At 41.9% G+C, this 18,463-nt stretch overlaps 1 protein-coding gene and 1 pseudogene across 5 annotated transcripts in view; both read right to left on the minus strand.

Annotated features, from left to right (window-relative positions):
• NFIA (nuclear factor I A) overlaps positions 1–18,463 on the minus strand; it is a gene marked incomplete at its 3' end in the record, with an annotated part of 385,446 nt that overhangs the window by 64,367 nt on the left and 302,616 nt on the right. For all 4 annotated transcript variants that reach the window (XM_081258348.1, XM_081258349.1, XM_081258347.1 and 1 more), the window contains exon 7: positions 17,628–17,756. In XM_081258348.1, coding sequence (XP_081114474.1) covers positions 17,628–17,756 — 129 coding nt within the window. The remainder of the gene's footprint in view (positions 1–17,627; positions 17,757–18,463) is intronic.
• On the minus strand, positions 5,672–9,359 carry LOC308612658 (protein phosphatase 1 regulatory subunit 14B-like; annotated as a pseudogene). The gene is made up of 2 exons: positions 9,349–9,359; positions 5,672–6,342 (listed from the first exon to the last, which is right to left on the minus strand). The product of its transcript is annotated as a protein phosphatase 1 regulatory subunit 14B-like (transcript).

Consider the following 18,463-nt stretch of genomic DNA (forward strand, 5'->3'; position numbering starts at 1 on the left):
TATTACTGTGTATATGTTGAGAGACTTATGTGGTCCAACAATTGATTCTTGATCTGAGAGTCTACATAGGGAGGAGGCTTTATGGACACATTTCTGGCTCAAAGAAGATGATACCAGGGAGGCAGGGCCAGACAGGTTTGGAATCTTATATTTCATTCTAAGTCTTAGGAAAGAAAAAGAGATAGAAGAAAGTCACCTCTCTTTACCATTTCCAGCAGTTTTGCCCAAACTCAACCTCCAAGAATTCTAATAACCCTCCTGCATTTTTTCTCAAACCAAGATTTCACAGTTGAAATATGCTCTTCTATTTAGCCCTGACATTGCCTTAATTCCTTTATTTCTTGTCCATGAACCACTGCAGACTCTCACGGACTGGACAGAGACTTGGATTCTTTTCATCTTAGCTTTTGCTTTCCGGCACCAGCCCTTAGATCCTAGTCTCTCTTTTATAGGAGGCTCCAAAGATAAGCTTTCAAGAGAGCAGTGCAAACAATAAAATCTAATCCTCCTTCAGGTGCAGCGTGCTCTTAAGACAGTGTTACACACAGCCTTCTTCCCTCACAGAATGAATGACCACTCCCAAGCCCTGGCACTTGCGAAACTTCAGTCTTACTGTTAATTGACATTGTCGGTGGCAACAGGTGAGATTCCAAAATGTTCGTTTCGCTCTGTTAGCACCATTAGAAGAAAAAGCTACTCATCTGTCTTCAGCAGTAGGATGTTTACACAAAAATAACCATTTCCATAAAGTACAAGGTGGCATTAAGAACTCCTGAATACTCGTATTTAAAAGTAAAGATTTTAATAAGGCAGGGCTCTAAAAGGAGCAGAAAGTGGAAGGAAAAAATTGTGCTTAAAAAAAAAGCCTTCTATAAGGGCAAATGGAACCTGAGTTGTTTGGGTTGTCAACTACTATGCAGTTTGCTTCTTCAGAAATTCAAAACCACAATATATAACACCATGATAGCCTACCTAAAGCTGAGAAATCTATCTTAAGGGTCCATGGCTATAATGTATAAATCATGCATGAATCAGACCTGCCATTTATGAAAGCCTAGAAGTTTGGAGTTATGGGATTTATTTCAACAGAGACACAAGGAACGAGGAATTGGCAATGGTTTTCAAGCCTTTGGGAGGTGGAACCTTTTCTAAATAACAAACCTGTGACTCAAGCCAAGGTTTTCAAAACATATAGTACGCATCTTTAACATCACTGAGAGGCATGCAAAAGAACCTGGGTATGTCACATAAGAGAAATATATGACATTACATGATGACTTGCAAAACACCAGTATTTTTATATTATTGCTACCAAACAAAGTAACTTGCTGTTACAGTAGATTTCCAAGATAAGTGATATATTCTATTCCATTTGAGTTAAGGTACAGGTTCAGGGTAGAGATCAAATTCCAATATCTTTTGGTCTGTTTTTAACCAAAAAAAAAAAAAATAGAGAGGGGTGAGGGGCAGGCCAGGGTCTTTTAAAATTTTAATTTAGATCAATTTTAGCTATTGAAAGACCTTTCTTGCTCAAATGCCCTGGTTTATAGTCTAGACCAGGGGTTGGCAAACATTTTGTGTAAAGGCCATAGAGGACACAGTTTAGGCTTTGAAGGCCTCATGGATTTTGTTGCAATTACTTGACTCTGCCACTAAACGCAGGAGCAGCCATAGATATTACATAAACAAATCAGTGTAACCATGTTCCAATACAATTTTATTTTAAAAAACAGGAAGAGGGCTAGATTTGACTGGTGGGCCGTAGTTTGATGGCCCCTGGTATAGACCCACATAATTCCTGTTCACCCTCCAAACACCTGCAACGCTCTGCTTGTGAGTTGTGCACCAGACAATCACTGTTCCTTCCACCTCTGCCCTACCAAACTGCATCCTTGTCCCAGCTGGCCTTTCTGCTGGAGCCTCACCTTTTTTGAAGGCTTCCAAAGCAACCTGCTTGCCATCTGTAACTCCAAGAACTATCCACTGTCCCTCTTTGATTGTCCCTTTTCACCATTATTTAACATGCCTTGTGTATGTGCTGGTTTCCCACATCCATGTGTATATCATGTCAAATTAAACATATGAGTCAGAAAAGTAGTAGATAACCAACAAGGACCTACTGTGTAGCACAGGGAACTATATACTCAATATTTTGTAATAACCTATAAGGGAAAAGAATCTGAAAAAGAATATATTTATATATATAAATTTATATATATATGTGTATATATATGTATAACTGAACCACTGTGCTGTAGACCTGAAACTAACAGGACACTGTAAATCAACTATACTTTAATAAAAAGAAAAGAAAGGAAAGAGAAGAGAAGACAAGTAGAGTGATATAATATAAGGACCATGGACTTTGGAGTCAGATAGACATGGATTTAAATTTTAGCTCTATCATTTGCCAGCTGTGATTCAAGTTCCCAAGCTTCTCTCAGTTTGCCATCTGTATAATGGGGCTTATACCTCATAGATTTGTTTTGAGGATTCAATGAGACAATGTATATATAAGGCATATGGAGCAGCTCCTGACCATACGGTTAAGGGATCATCAATAAACAGCTTCTTTTACTTGTAATACTATTATAGGTAAAGATGGGTATGGGGATGAGAAATGACTAAATTGGAATTTGCTCCTATGTGCTAGGGACCTGTTCAAATCGTAGAATACACAGGGGGAAGGGAACAGTGGGGTAAGAGGCACCTGTTGCCTATCTATCTGTCTCTTGGACAAATGAGTGCATACATATTGATAAAAGAGTATGAGCTATCAATATGGATATGACATGAGGGTCTTGAAAAAAGTTCCATCAACAACAAAATGCAAAACCAAAGCAACAGAAACGACCTTGATGTAGAAGTCATAGATTCCATAGAAACAATGACGGTAAAGGCTCTTTTTGGATGAAATACACCTTGAATCCCTACCTTTGCTTAAATCTTAGACTCTGAGACTTAACCTAGAAACTTAGAACTATGGGGCTATCTCCCTCTAGACTCTATTTTTTACTTAGACCTATAATCCTTAAGTGTCCATCCCGACCTCCCCCTTTACCATGTAGACCCCTGTTACCTAAGTACACTTCTGACCTAATCAGATTCTGAGCATGGCCTCGTCATAGCCTCATACAATGGAGATCTCTACCACTGCCCTTAAATGTCCCACTGTGTTAGTTATTGCGAGTTGCTTATCAGAGAGCCAATATATGTTAACTGCTTAAAAAGTTTTTTAGAAGCTCTGGGGTACTTTTTAGGAAAATTTTCTAGTTAGATAAAGAGACTTGGGTTTTAATTGTGTTGCTGTCTCTACCTGGCTTTAAATGTGGGCAACTTCTCTCTCCTCTGGTTCTTTCGTCTGCAAAATGAGTAGTTTGAACTAAACAGCCACTGAAGCTCATCTAGCTTTAAATTTCAATGAAATTCAGTCTCTGGGATTACATTTACAAATAACAATACAATTGATCCATATGTAACAACACTGAAATCTAAAAAATGTGAAACAAGGGAGTATGTGGGGTTTAAAAAATTTTTATTTATTTTAATTTATTTATTTTTGGCTGCGTTGGGTCTTCGTAGCTGCGCACAGGCTTTCTCTAGTTGTGGTGCACGGGCTTCTTACTGTGGTGGCTTCTCTTGTTGCAGAGCAGGGGCTCTAGGCGCATGGGCTTCAGTAGTTGTGGCTTGCAGGCTCTAGAGCGCAGGCTCAGTAGTTGTGGTGCACAGGTTTAGTTGCTCCGTAGCACGTGGGATCTTCCCAGACCAGGGATCGAACCCGTGTCCCCTGCATTGGCAGGCGGATTCTTAACCACGGCGCCACCAGAGAAGTCCCGGGAGTATGTGGTTTTTAAAAGAAATTATTTTTTAAACGTTTCTGGGATATTAGGTTCTAGGGTATGTTTGGACTCAGTCTCTAGGAGCCTGTGTCTTTGGGAAGGCTGTGATATTTAGAGTTTTTAAAACCCTGAGGGAGGGCTTCCCTGGTGGCGCAGTGGTTGAGAGTCCGCCTGCCGATGCAGGGGACACAGATTCATGCCCCGGTCCGGGAAGATCCCACATGCCGCGGAGCGGCTGGGCCCGTGAGCCATGGCCAGTGAGCCTGCGCGTCTGGAGCCTGGGCTCCGCAATGGGAGAGGCCACAACGGTGAGAGGCCCTCGTACCGCAAATGAAACCCCCAAAAAACCCCCCGAGGGAATGTGCCAGTTCAAGCTCTGTGAGATAGAGCCCCAGCCTTTGGGTCCTGACAGGACCTCTTCTCTGAATAGATCATACTTGTGCACGAATCCCCTAAGCCGCCATGACGGCTAATGTGCAATGCATTCAAACGCCACAGAACAGCTGTGATTATTAGAGATATGAAGAGTGACTGGTTATTACGCAAAGTTGACAAGACTTCAGTTCCACGAAGGGAGCTTCTACGTAATGTGCAAGCAATACTGCGAGTCAAGAGATGAATGAAAGAAAAACATTTAAGGAAAAAACCACCACCATAGATTGGATGATCACAGAGGTTAACAGAAACAGGCAGAGAATGAATTCTCAAATGACCTGTTGGAAGGGCAGTCCCGCAAAAGAGAATTTCAAAAGTAAGCTCCGTGGAGGTTCTCTAGCCTATGCGAGGCCTACCAAGTCCTGGGACCGGCGCTGTTTGGGAGTCTTTGCTGGCTGACATTTAAAATAAAAAAGGCAAGACCAAGCAGATAAACAAACAAACCCCACAACAAAGCTATGATTGATTCACAGCCTTCCCCCCACTACCCCTGCCCAACCGGCAGGTATACACTGCAGTTCAAGCCCCTGTTTCTGAGCAACATGATTACTAAAGCACAGGTTTCAAAGTATCCTCCTGAATTCACCCTACAGGATTTAGGGATTTATCCTACTGCTGGTAGATTTCTCACAAGGGGAGGAAGTAGGAGAAGAATCGGTCCAGTGTTTGAAGTCAGGGTACCGAAGATTTACCCCAGGCTGGGTATCAACTAGCTCTGTGTCAGCCTCCTATGCACCTTAGTTTCCTCTGCTGCAAAATGGAAATTATATATCTGTATGGTTTTTAGAGCTCAACTATTTTGGGTTTGAAATCATTCACTCCCTATGTGAGTCTAGGAAAAGTTATGTAACTTTTTCAAACCTGCATTTCCTTGTCTGTGAATTGGGTAAAATAGCACTAATTTAAGAGATTTTCCCAAAAATTAGAATTATTTCTAATTCTAGGTGCCTAGTACATAGTGGGCTCACACCTTTAAAATGAATGTGTTGAGAATATATTGTGTGCCAGACAGCGTGCTTGATTCTGGGCTATTTATCATTCTTAGAGTTGTGTTTTTAGGATAAATTCAGATATACGAAAAGTAATCAGGATCACGCAGTGCCATGTGGCAACCTGAGATAATTGGGAATCAAGAGTTGAACTGTTCTCAACTGTTTTCATGGCCCTGGAAGTCCCCGGCATGGACTAAGTGTCACTCTTCTAAGACCGGGGTTTGACCTGTCCTCTGTAAGCTCCACCTGCAGCAGGAAGTCACTTGGCTGGTAGGAGAGCCAAGCTCACTGCCCAGCACACAGGACAGCTTTGCTCTTATCTCCTGTACTGGACAGCTCTCAGTTTTGGCTGCCCAGCAGTCTTTCACCCTTTCTTCTGGAAACAGAGCTCTAATGTTTCTTTGGGTAACTATCCTTCCCTCCACCTCAGTCTGTCATTAGCCTAGACTTTACCCTCCCCCCAGCTCTGTGGGTGGGCATGTAACCCAGGCCACACCAATGAGAAACCCCATTATCTTTTTTTTTTTAAATGTCTGGGAAGACACCTCTGGGCCAGAGGCACGGGGAGCCCCACTCATGGCACCAGGCTTGGCTGCAGGGCCCCCCAGTATTGCTGTTGCTATGAGGGCGGGGGGCAGCGATTGTTCTGTGGAGCCACTGTTCACTTGCGTGGGGGACCCTTCCTTTCTTCCGGGGTGTGCTCAGCTTCTGCAGGTCCTGGATCTTGTCCAGCAGGCCAGAGATGGAGGCCTCAGTGGGTTTGTAACAGTCCACCAGCAGCTCCTTGACCTTGGCAGCTGGGTCTCATCACTCTCCACATCCAGGAGTTCATCCACAGCAATCTCCAGCTCCAGGATCCCCTCTTCCTGGTAGTTCTGGAGGCCAGGGAGCTGCTCCAGGATCCACTCCTCCAGGTTGAGGCGCTTCTGTAGCTCCTCGAGGTCATACTTAGCCGTGACCTTCCGTTGGCACCTTACTGGGCCCTCACCTGCAGCCCCAGGGGGCTCTGAAAGCAGACACTGCCACTGCCCAGCTTGGGGGCCAGGACTGCCAATGCTGTGCCCCCTGCGGGGCGGCTGTCCACCAGGGCAGCTCCCCCCACCCCATTATTTTTTAAACATAAAGATTATTTTAAAAGTGAGCAAATGACCCAAACCAGGCCAATCAGAGCCATAAGCATCCTACTCTTGGGAGTAGGACTGTCCCTAGATCTCTTGTGGAAGAGCTGTTCTCTTTCCCTTGGGATTGTTACATTGGGGATTAAGTCTGGAGCTGCTCATATCATCAGTGCCATGATCTGAGGAGATTTAGTCTAAGAATCAAGTTCACACAGAGGACAGCAGAGCTGAGAAAGATAAAGATATAGATTTCTGAAGGTATTGCCTGAGCATCTGGATCCAGCTCTACCTGAAGCCACAAACCCTCTGACTTTTCGGTTACATGAACCAATCCATTATCTCCTTTTGGGGAGACTGGAGGGGTGATTAAGCAATCTGGCTGAGTTCTTTCACTTGTATGAATATTTCACTTGAAAGGGTGCTTATTAACATGTCTTCTGTTCATTACCAGGTATGCAACAATTCAACAACTCTTATTACAGTATTCAGGAATTTGAGGTTTCAGGAAGATCTAGAGATGTCCCTCAGCAATACCAAGGTTTTCTTAATCTGTATTGTATGCCAATAGAAGGAACCCATACAACCTGACACAAATAAATCCAAATCCCCACAATTACTTTAAATACCTGTGCTATATTATCCCTGCTAATTCCCCTCTCATGAATCTCATCCGAGCAATAATTATTTGTTCTTCCATTCTACTATGTTGGAGGGGCAGGACTGGCTTGTCTGGTTTGCTCATTAGGGCCTAGCACAGTGCTTGGCAGATGATACATTCTCAAAAATTATTTGCTGAATTGACTCTTGTAAATAACAATGGTGCTTACCTCCCTTTTTTTTTAAAGATTTTTTTTTGATGTGGACCATTTTTAAAGTCTTTATTGAATTTGTTACAATATTGCTTCTGTTTTATGATTTTTGGTTTTTTGGCCACAAGGCATGTGGGATCTTAGCTCCCTGACCAGGGATCAAACCTGCACCCCTTACATTGGAAGGCAAAGTCCTAGCCACTGGACCACCAGGGAAGTCCCGGTGCTTATCCCTTTAGCAAGAGCCATGCCTGAATGAAGACAAGCCAAAGAAAAGTCTTCACCATGGCTACAGGCTAATCATCATGGAAGGGAGTTCACCTGCCTGACTGGGGAGAACCCCCCACCCCGTTCTTCTAACCACACAAGAATAATGGGATGGAGTAACCAGGCTGTCTCACTTCCCTGAGGCCCCATCTCTTCTAGGCTATGAGGCTCCTCCCAGTGAAGGGAAACACACACTCCTTCTGGACCCACAGGAGCAGATAAAAGAGAGAACTGGGGATGGGGAGTGAGGAACGAGGGAACTGAGAATCCTTTCAAGAGAACCACACAGAAAGACAGCAAAAAATGATATGGGGATGGGGGGAATCTGAGACAGTTAACATTAATATATATATATATATATATATATATATATATATATATATATTTGGCTGCATTGGGTCTTCGTTGCTGTTTTCTCAAGTTGGGGTGAGCAGGGGCTACTCTTCATTGTAGCACAAGGGCTTCTCCTTGCGGTGGCTTCACTTGTTGCAGAGCACGGGCTCGAGGCGCACGGGGTGGCTTCTCTTGTTGCAGAGCATGGGCTCTAGGTGTGTGGGCTTCAGCAGTTGTGGCACACGGGCTCAGTAGTTGTGGTGCACGGGCTTAGTTGCTCCACGGCATGTGGGATCTTCCCAGACCAGGGCTTGAACCCGTGTCCCCTGCACTGGCAGGCGGATTCTTAACCACTGCACCACCAGGGAAGTCCCTGAGACAGTTAACATTTAGTAACATACTAATAACATATGTGGCCCTTTCCATATGTCATTTCACTTCCTCCTCCTATTAACACCTTAAAGTTTTGTACAGGTGGGAAATTAAGAGACCAGCAGAGGAAGGGTGACTGGCACAAGCTTATGCAGATCCCAAGTGGCTGGCCAGGATTTGCATTCTATTCTGGCTGACTCTACAGCCCATGCTCTTTTCACTGCACTCTGCTGCTCCCATCTGAATTATTTTTCAGAGGTCAAATGGCTTATTTCCTTTCATGATATTTGCCTCATAGGTCCCTTATTACCGTAATACAACCTGGCAACTCTGATGTTCCTCACATGTGTTTTGTGCATAAGAAGAATGAATTGTTTGGGGTTGGGGGAAGCAACTGCCATTTAATACTAAGAAATGGCAAATGTAAGTTTACTGTGGAAATATACATTTAAAAAAACATTCCATACACGTGAGTGGTTAAATACACTAGTTTCAACAATACAAAGGATGCAGCATGAAATGGGTAACTCTCCATGATCCTGCAGCTACATTAACAGGACTGTACATTCCCATTTCGAATATCAGTGCTCACCCCCCTTTGCCTACATGGATGATAAGCTGATACTACATAAACATTGTTAAAGCTACAGTTCCATGCTACAGTAATTCACTTAACTTTAACATGATTTATGGTTCTGTCAATCGGTGAGGTTGAAAACCCTGTGCTGAAGCTTAAATGTGAGCTTCATATTTAAAACAGCAAGTGTGTGTGTGTGTGTGAGACAGAAGAAAACATTTCATATAGAGAGGAGACACAAGTCCAATATTGACTTTTTATTCTACTCTGAAAAAAGAAAAATAAACAACGAATCTAAGCATGGAATCTACATTATATTAAGCTAAACCAGAAAGACCTGCTTGGGATTTATCTGATTATGTGATTTATAGTATAAGTGATACCCACAAGTCTTATCAGTGACATAATTTCAAAGAAACCTTGCTCAGAACCTGCGCCTTCACTGTGGCTGCATGTGTGGATTTGTGGTTGGGGGGCGGATAGGGGGGTGGAAGAGAGGGAGGGAGAGATGGAGAGATGGAGAGCAGCTTCTTTTGTCCAGATGAGTTTAAATCTGGGTCCACGTGGTTAATCACCAATCACCCTATTCTTCTCTCCCGTGCTCACCCGGGAGGCATTTTGCCTCTTTAAGAGATAAGGAGCCAATTGGTCTTACTGCTCTAACCTGTCCTCCTTGGGACCACATATTAACAGATTCCACTGCAGAAGAGCTCTCTTTAGAAGTTTGCTGCCGGGATGACAAATTAACCCAGCAGGGTGTCCCACACATCTACCTCAGTACAAATTATTAGTGTGATAGAGCTTTTAGTTATGCATTTATCTAGTAATTATTGAACGGTTACACAAAACCAAGCTGAGCAGCCACGGCCCTTTATGAGGCTCGCTCGGTGGGTGGCCTTACAGTTCATTTAGGATACCAGTTCACTTGCAGACAAATTAGCTAAACAGCCTTCTCCTTTAAATATTTTCCATGTCACAGTGAAATTCTTTACAGTACAATAAAGGTACAGTTTTAATTACATGCTTCCTGACTTTTGTTTAGTTGTAGTTTTAAAACATTTGCTGGCACTGGTCTTTCCTTTGGCTGGGCAGTAATAGTTGGTTGTAAGTATCTGGCTAATGAATTTAATCATTTCCTGAACTGGGACTTAAAGGGCCTTTGCTAAAAAGCTGCTTCTCCTCTTTACCATCCAGTTCCTCCAAAGCCCATCGGCAACATCTCCCATTAGGCTGGGCGACAGCACTTGAGCTAACCTTGCCCGGTGTTCACAAGCCCTCTTATTCTCTTTTTAGTGCTCCTCAAAGGTGGTACTTGTTAGGTCTGTGATGCCTGCATTTGGAAGTCAATTCTGATTGTTAGAAAGACAATGTAATGTCTTCTCAAATGACATACTCCAGTAATAAATAAACACCTTGCATCTGTTGGCAGATTATTTCAGCGCCTTGTTAGCAACAGGTACTTAATTGCTTCTCATTTTCCTGAGATGATTCAATTGCACTAAAACCAGGAGAGACAAATTAGATTCAGCTCCATTGAAAGGAGCACCAGTGTGTTCCACAACTGAGTTAAGAAGTTTTCCTAAGAGGCAAAGAAGTTTGCCAATATGATACGAGAATGCTAAACGAAACTACCACTTAGGTAGAGGGCCTATGTCAAGGGAGGTGCCATGGTTATGAGAGTGACGAGGCGCCAGGGACTATTCCTTCTTCAGGATCCTTAGTTTGGGCAGACACATTTATAATACCATAGAAAATATTCCATAAAAAGGGGATCTGGGCTTCCCTGGTGGCGCAGTGGTTGAGAGTCCGCCTGCCCATGCAGGGGACACGGGTTCGTGCCCCGGTCTGGGAAGATCCCACATGCCACGGAGCGGCTGGGCCTGTAAGCCATGGCCACTGAGCCTGCGCGTCCGGAGCCTGTGCTCTGCAACGGGAGAGGCCACAGCAGTGAGAGGCCTGTGTACCGCAAAAAAAAAAAAAAAAAAAAAAAAAGAAAAGGGGGATCAAATCATTTTCAGCTCAGCATTTCTCTTAATGCCCATGGAAGTAGAAGTTCTTAATTAAAACCAAGCAAATGTGTATCGAGCATTTATTCGCCATGCTAGGCATCTCCCTAAATGTTGCCAAATACGCGCACTTGAATATTGTATTATTATCACACGTGGGGGATAGAAAGAACTCCCTGTTATTCCCAAACTTTCTGTTTGCTTTCAATCAAATCCATGTGCTCATTCATTTATTCAACAAATATTTATTGAGTGCTTTCCTAATGCCAGGCACAAGGCTGAGGGATACAGGATATCGGGAGGAAGACTAAAGAATGGTCCCCATTCTAATGGGCCCTGCCATCTAGTGATAACTGCTGCCTTCCTATGGTACCTCTCTTTCCTTCCTCCTCTATTATTGTCTATGAGTCTCTGCTCTTCCAACCTTTCCTGGTGACCTGAACTTCCTGGAAAGTTATCTTAATTCTCATAATTCTCTGCAGTATATTTTTCTTGGCCAAACTGGGAGATGTTAACTTCAGACCCTCAGACGTTTCATCACTAAGAGCAAGATCCCTGTTTGGGCCACGAGGATCATGGACTTAGAGAGGTTTACAGAGCATGTAAACGTCTGAACAGAAACTGGCAGGATTCTTTGAAAGCTGCACAATAAATCTTTGGTTTATATGGCTATTGTTTTAATACATCTTGTGCATGTTTTCAGAATCAGGGCAATTTGATTTCTAAACTCCCTTCACGTGTATGTGTGTGTGTGTGTGTGTGTGTGTGTGTGTGTGTGTGTGTGTATATATATATATATATATATATATATATATATATATATATATATATATGTTTTGACCCATAAAGAAGTGGGGCTTTAGCCTTGTGCTCACATTTTGTATGTCTGGATTTCTCAGTACTTAGCTACAGCATGACTGCTGTTGCCTTGCACGCTTACAACTAGGAGGTACTCTGTTTGAGAACAGGGGTAAATCACGCTTGTTTGGACTCGCCCAGTGCCGAATGCCATGGTAGTTCTCTATCAGGTTGCCCCCGACCCTGACAGCACCCGGGAGTCCCCATCACAATAATACAACGGCTGGCTTTCTTGTCTGCCCTCCACCAGGAAGTAAGCATGCTGAGGCCAGAATCCAAGCTTCTCTTTTTCACTCTATTAAGCAAGTAGCAGAGCACCTTGTACACTGTAAGTGCTTGATAAACACTTGCAGAAAAATGAACGGGTCCCCAGACAGTAATGAGAGTCTGCAAGCTAATTTCAATATTAAAAAAAAAATGCCAAACTGACCTCGAAAGTTGTCTTTGAAGTGACTTGCACCTACCAGAAACCCTGTGTTTACCAGTAGCAAGGATTCAGGGGCTCATAAAAAATGTCAAGTGATCTGTTTACGGTTGTTATTAAAAAAAAAAACTCAGTGTGATAACACGGGTTATGTCATGCTTATCGAAAGATCTAAATGGCTATGTCATGTTTTTGACTAATAAAAATTGTGAAAACAAACCAATTGTTTAAATAAATGCAGTTGATTTCTCCCAGTGGTAGAGAAAAAGGTAGGAACTGCTGATATGGTGAAAAAGGCACAGCACTGGAGACTAGATTTCTAGTCTTGGCTCTGGCCAGCTCAGATTTCACATTTCTATGAGTAATGGGAACTATGCTGTTGACTGCTAGCCAGCTTATTTCTCCCCTATTTACCTACTTATAAAGCCCCAATTTTATACAGAGCAGCAATATGCTCAGCTAAAAAACCTAGATTTTCCAGCCTCCCTTGCAGCTAGAGGAGATTGTGTGGCATAGTTCTGATCATGCTGTGTAACATTCTATAAAAGGTGGCAGAATGAGCTGGCAGGCACTTTTTGCCCTTGTCGGTTCCCTTCTTTCTGCTGGGAATGCAGATGCATGGAAAGAGGGTAGTGGCTATGCTATGACCATGAGGTCACAGCATGAGGATGAAAACGACCCATTAAAGCATGGGTAAAAGAAGAAATCTCAGTCCTTGATGGTGCTTTGATGACACCATGACAGTCCTGAATCATGTATTTGTTTCTGTATGAGAAAAATACAACCTGCTTAGTCCGACTTTCAGTTCCTTACAGCCAAACACATTCTTAGTGGATACAGGGAAAGGATTAAACCAGAAGATTCTCAGAGCACTATTCTGAAATTCTATGGCTCTAGATGAAGCTCAATCAGTGCTTATTTGCGATTACGCTCAACCTCTGCCTCACAACGTGTATAGTGCAGGCCCCTCCCTGCTTCTCAATCCCGAAAGCACAGAGTTGCCTTACCCAGTGCTAAGCATTTAAATTAAGTATCATTCATTATCTTGTTTTTGAAAATAGCAGACTTTAGGCAGAAACATAAGTTTCAAGAAGACAAACTTTCAAGAAGTTCGAAAATATCTCTGATGAGTACTCCAAATAATTATCCAAAAGAGTTAGGCTCTTTTAAATCATCAGGCAAACCTACAACTCTTAAAAAGGCAAAAGGAAGAAAAAGGCTTTTTTTTCTCCGTTATCATGAATAAGATAAATTGTCATGATTAAATACTTTATTATGGTTGAAATTTTAAGTACCGGTAAAAGAAAGTCTCTGAAAGCCCAATCGTTCAGCTTGAAGTGCACAATAATTGTAATAATGTATAACAAAATACAAATGCCCTTACTGAAACTTAATCTCTTCCCCACTCCCTAGGACACTGCATAACTTTTAACCCCTTCACCTAATTTTAACTACATAGGTGGCAAAGTATTACCCCCATGATACAGATGGCCAAACTGAGGCCACAAGGTTAAATGATTTATCAAAGCCATAAAGAAAGCCAATATCAGAGAAGGGATTCGTTTTAAGAAACCACATGCCTCTACCTTCACAAGGTAAAATAGGAAAGTGATTAGAATAGCATAAACTAAGAAAAAACATAGCTTTTAATAGCAAAGCCTTACTTCATAATCTTGCAAAAGCTTTCTTTGGATGAAAGGCCATGGTTCTTCCTCATCTTTAACATTCCTCATAAAGAAGTACTATATAAACTATTATCCTTTGTCACCCTTTGTTCTTCTGAAGCAATGACAATCCGTCAGTGTCAGGGAGGGGATGAATGTCTCTTGTGTACCTTTATGTGCAACTTGAGTACTTTTTATTCATTCAAGCAATATTTGAGCATTGTGTATGAGACACAATGGAGATACCAAAAAGCACACATTAGAGATCCTTCCTCTCAGAGGTTTTGCTCTGGAGGAGGGACAAGACATGTACATTAACTAACAAAGCAAGACCATGTCGGTGGAGGGAATGTGCAGGTGTGAAAGTCTCCCGGAGTCTGTGGAGTGTGAGATGATGGCGGCCTGGGTGGAGCTGAGCAGGTTTCCGGTAGAAGGTGGTACCCAAGCTGGTCTTAGGACGGGCAATATGTGGACAGGCAAAGGCAGGAGGACAGCCTGAGATTTTCAAACCCTGGATGAAAACGGGTGATTTAATTGTTTGTATGACCTGAGTACATATTCTACTTCCGGGCACTGTGCTATGGACTGCAAATACATGATTTCATCTACTCCTTAGATAATATAATTCTCTTGAGGTTGAGATTAGGATCTTCAATTTATAGATGAGGAGTCCATGGCTCTAAGAAGGAAAGCTATCTGCTAGGTTCTCACAGTTGGTGAAAGTGGTAGAGACAGGATTCAAATACCAGTCCATTCAACCCCCAAATTTCTGCACTTACCCACTCCCTTCCAGGCTCTATTTTTCTGCCTCAGCTTTACAATCATCAAAGAGAGGTTTCCTTTTTAAAAGGTGGCCACCAAATTTCCAAACATAGATAATTTTTGCAGTGAAAAATGGGGTCATTGTTTTTTCAGTGAGGAGACCTTGCTTTTCTGTAGCTCTGCTAAAATACCACCCTTGGCCTGGGCACTGAGGTACGTTACAAAGCTACTGCTTACTAACTGGTGTTTGTCTAGTCAAGGTAGTCCCCTGAGAAATTTTAAGGAAGGCAGCAGAAGTCTTGAAATCTAGGTGCTATCCAGAGGTGACTATACCATGTAACTCTGAACAAGAGTGTAGTAAACAACCTCCCCAGTGCCCCAGGATCCTGATAAAGGACACACCTTTCTCTTCTTCCTTTTGAAGCTGGATCATCTGTCTGGATTTTCTAATGATTTATCATTTCAGACTGTGGTAACTCCTTATAATAAAAAGAACATGTCCGGTTGAATTCTCCTTTATGTCCAATGTCTCATTTATTCCACACTGGCTCCCTCGGTCAGACTCTCCTCCTTTAAATCCGGCCTCATCTTCCTAAAATATCAACTCTTACTCCCAGATGTGATGTCATTCTAAGCATTAGCTTTCCAACTAGTTCAGAGAAGAATAACCGGGATTATAATACCTGTAGCAAGTACGTCTTAAATAATAAGCACCTGAATACCAACCTTTAAAAAGGTCTTAGCCCAAGAGTGTCTCATGTTAGTCTATCTCAATTCTGTGATGCTGCTGAAGTATTTCATCTCAACTACCCCACTTCCCTTCACCAGACCACTAAAGTGGGGCAGGATGCAATAAGAATGGGTACCTGAGTAGATTTCCCAGAAAGGAGAACTGAGGATGCTGGGAACCATCTTGAATTCTGGTGAAAAAAAAAGCATCTTTGGAATTCCATAATTCTTAAATTGAGCATCTTTCTCTTTGCCACATAAACAATTTCATGAGTATGAATAGATCAAAACTCACTGTCCTGTAGGCTAAGAAGGTCCCCTCTGGTTCGACCCAGTGTGGGTCATTTTAGCAAATGTGATTGTTTAGCATGAAGAAAGCACCCAATCATGGCACCCACAGTAACTGCTAGAATCATTTCAGTGATTTCTAGAACTATGGTTTTAAGGCAAGACACACAGAAGGCATTCAGTATTTACTGAATAAATGATAACATAGGCACATTGCTTTATGCTCCTCAAAGAGTCTCTAAAAATATTGTTTTATTGTAGTTTCTGTATAAGAATATGAGGTTGGGAGAAAATATTCATTCAGCAGTAGTATTGTTCCCATTTTATTGACGAGGATATTAAAAAATTCAGAAGGTAAGTGGAAAGGGAAAGAGGCAGCTTAACCAACTAACCTGATTGCTGACATTGCTGCTTCCCAATCCTTGTCGCCCTGCTGCGCCCATGAGTCTTTTCTTTGCTTGGAATGCCCTCCATTCATGTAAGCAACTTTTAAGATTTGACTTCAATGTTATGTACACTTTGAAGTCTCTTTATTTGATATAAAGTGATAAGTAACAGTGCATTCCACATCATTTTCTAAATGCTTATTTTCCTGCACTAGATGATATGCTCTATGAGGACAGAAACCACTGATTTCCCAGTGCCTGTATAGTGACAGGTACTCATTAAATTCTTGTTTAATGGATGAAGGAAGCTCCATAGTTCCCTCCCCTGAGGTCCTACAGAACTGTCTGCTTTTAACATTAATTTACCATTTAGAATGTTAACCTGACCATAATAAAGATGAGAAACGTCACATGCCTTATCTCCCTGAGACCAAAAATCTTCTGACTAAAAGGGCTTTGTATTTCTTACTTCGCACCACAGTTTCAATGCTTAAGGAATGTTGACAACGAGGAAAATATCATACTGCCCCATTTAAAGAGACTCATTCTGGGACCACATAATCCCATTCAGATGCAAGGTTTTCAAATTAGGAAAAAATACATATTTAGCTTTTCTGATTGTATCACACACACTCTCACACACAAATGGAATAATTAGGGATCTTGAGAAAGTTCCATCAATGATCACAGGATGTTCAAAGATGGGGCAAGTGAACATCCATAATTGTGGATAGAGAAACTGCTTCACACAATAGTCAGAATACTTATTTTCTTCAGTGTGATTTCTGCACGTGTGCACTGGCCAGCCCTCTCAACTGCCATATTTCCCTGAGATGCACACAGAGTATTCATAAAGGGATTCAGATTTGTGGCACTCACATTGAGATTAATGCAAGAAACATCAGTTTCCCCAGGCGTATGTCAAAGTAGACAAGAGACCATAACTTTCTAGGATGTTTTATGATACCAGCTGGTAGATCACAAACCTACCTAAACGAAAATCTGATGGGAGAAAGCAAACGTGGTTACAATTATTCGTACTCCTACTGTGGGAGTTTCATAAACAAACTAATAAATATTTTCATCTTGCAATAAGATCAAGTTAAGTGATTTGCTGACATTCTCTTGAGGTTTAAAGCTTGTCTTTAATGTGAAATACAAATCATATTTCTTGTGGACACATTTTAATAATAAACTTAAAAGCACATGAGACAAAAATAATGAAAACATTGCAATGAAAACCAGACAAACTATCTACCACTTCAAAAGAAGGGAATGAAGATGGCTCGTCAACACAGTGATTGCAGACAACCTCAACGCAAAATGCCACATATTGAAATCAGGTTTCAAGGAAAGGGAATCAGCAGGGGTGAGAGAATGAAAATAAGCTATTGCTTGAAAAGAGGTAATTGACTACACAAAAATAAACTACCTAACACACACACACAAATACACACACATTCGCGTGCATGTGCCCCTTGTACAATTTGTAGGACAGATTTGATTTTGGTTTAATTCAAATTACCTCCCACCTCTTTTCAACATCCCACCAGCAAAGAAATAGGTAAGGATCAGGGTTTGATGCCAAATCTCTTGGGTCCCTACAATTCCAAAGCAGCCCCCGAGGATAAGAAATTGGAACACTTGCTGCCTTTAGGACCCTCATTGCCTCTCATTTTGCTACTCGGGTCTCATGTCTCTCATTTTGCTACTCTGGTCCCAAGGTCATGATCTAAGCACAATCAAGGGTGTCTGTGGAGCAGCTCACCTCTGGGTCCTGTAATGACAGGTCGGTGATGCTGTGTGAATGCCGTTCCCAGGGAGGAGGTCTGCGAAGGGGAGGGGCTGCTGAAACCAGACTTCTCCGACTTCTTCAGTGTGGTTGGAGATGGCATTCCTGGCAGGAAGGATGGATTGACAAGCACACTTAAGTCACGGAACAACAGTTTATGCAACCTAAAAGATTAAACTTAAAAGAATTTAAAAAAGACATCTACCTGTGAAGGGAAAATTTGTTTTGAATTGGTTTGAATTTGTCATAGGAACAAACAGGTGACAGAACGGTCCCCTGATATCAGCATAGAGTTGATTTCAACTTACTCTCCTAAATCACAGTCCATTTTGGGGTTACTGATCTTCTCTAATTATGGAGCACCACTTCCCCAGTGCTTCCTGAAGTTGTTGTCTGAGCCAGTGGCCTTTCGGACCCTTTGTAAAGAAGGCTACAGAAGCATATGAGGACCTCATATGCAATCATCTTATCTTGCCAGTTACTTTACTTCAGTGTCAAGGCACTCTCTCCACATTTTATACAATTTAGCTATTTTAACATTTAAAAAACCCTCATCAGTGGTAACTCAGTTGCTCATCCAATGAATAATTTATAATAGAAAAAAAAGAAAAGGTAAAAGTTAAAAAATAAAAGTTAAATGGTTAAATAAGGTATAACAAATGCAAATAACACTGTAAAAGAATAATGACAATGGAAAGATATTTAATGACATGAAATAAAGACATGGAAAGCAATTACAAAATAGGATATTATACAATGACGCCATTTTAAAATGTATTTTTATGTACAGAGAAAGAACTGGAAAGAAATAT

This window comes from Mesoplodon bidens, assembly GCF_964165515.1.
Source record: "Mesoplodon bidens genome assembly, chromosome: 2".
NCBI lineage: Eukaryota > Metazoa > Chordata > Mammalia > Artiodactyla > Ziphiidae > Mesoplodon > Mesoplodon bidens.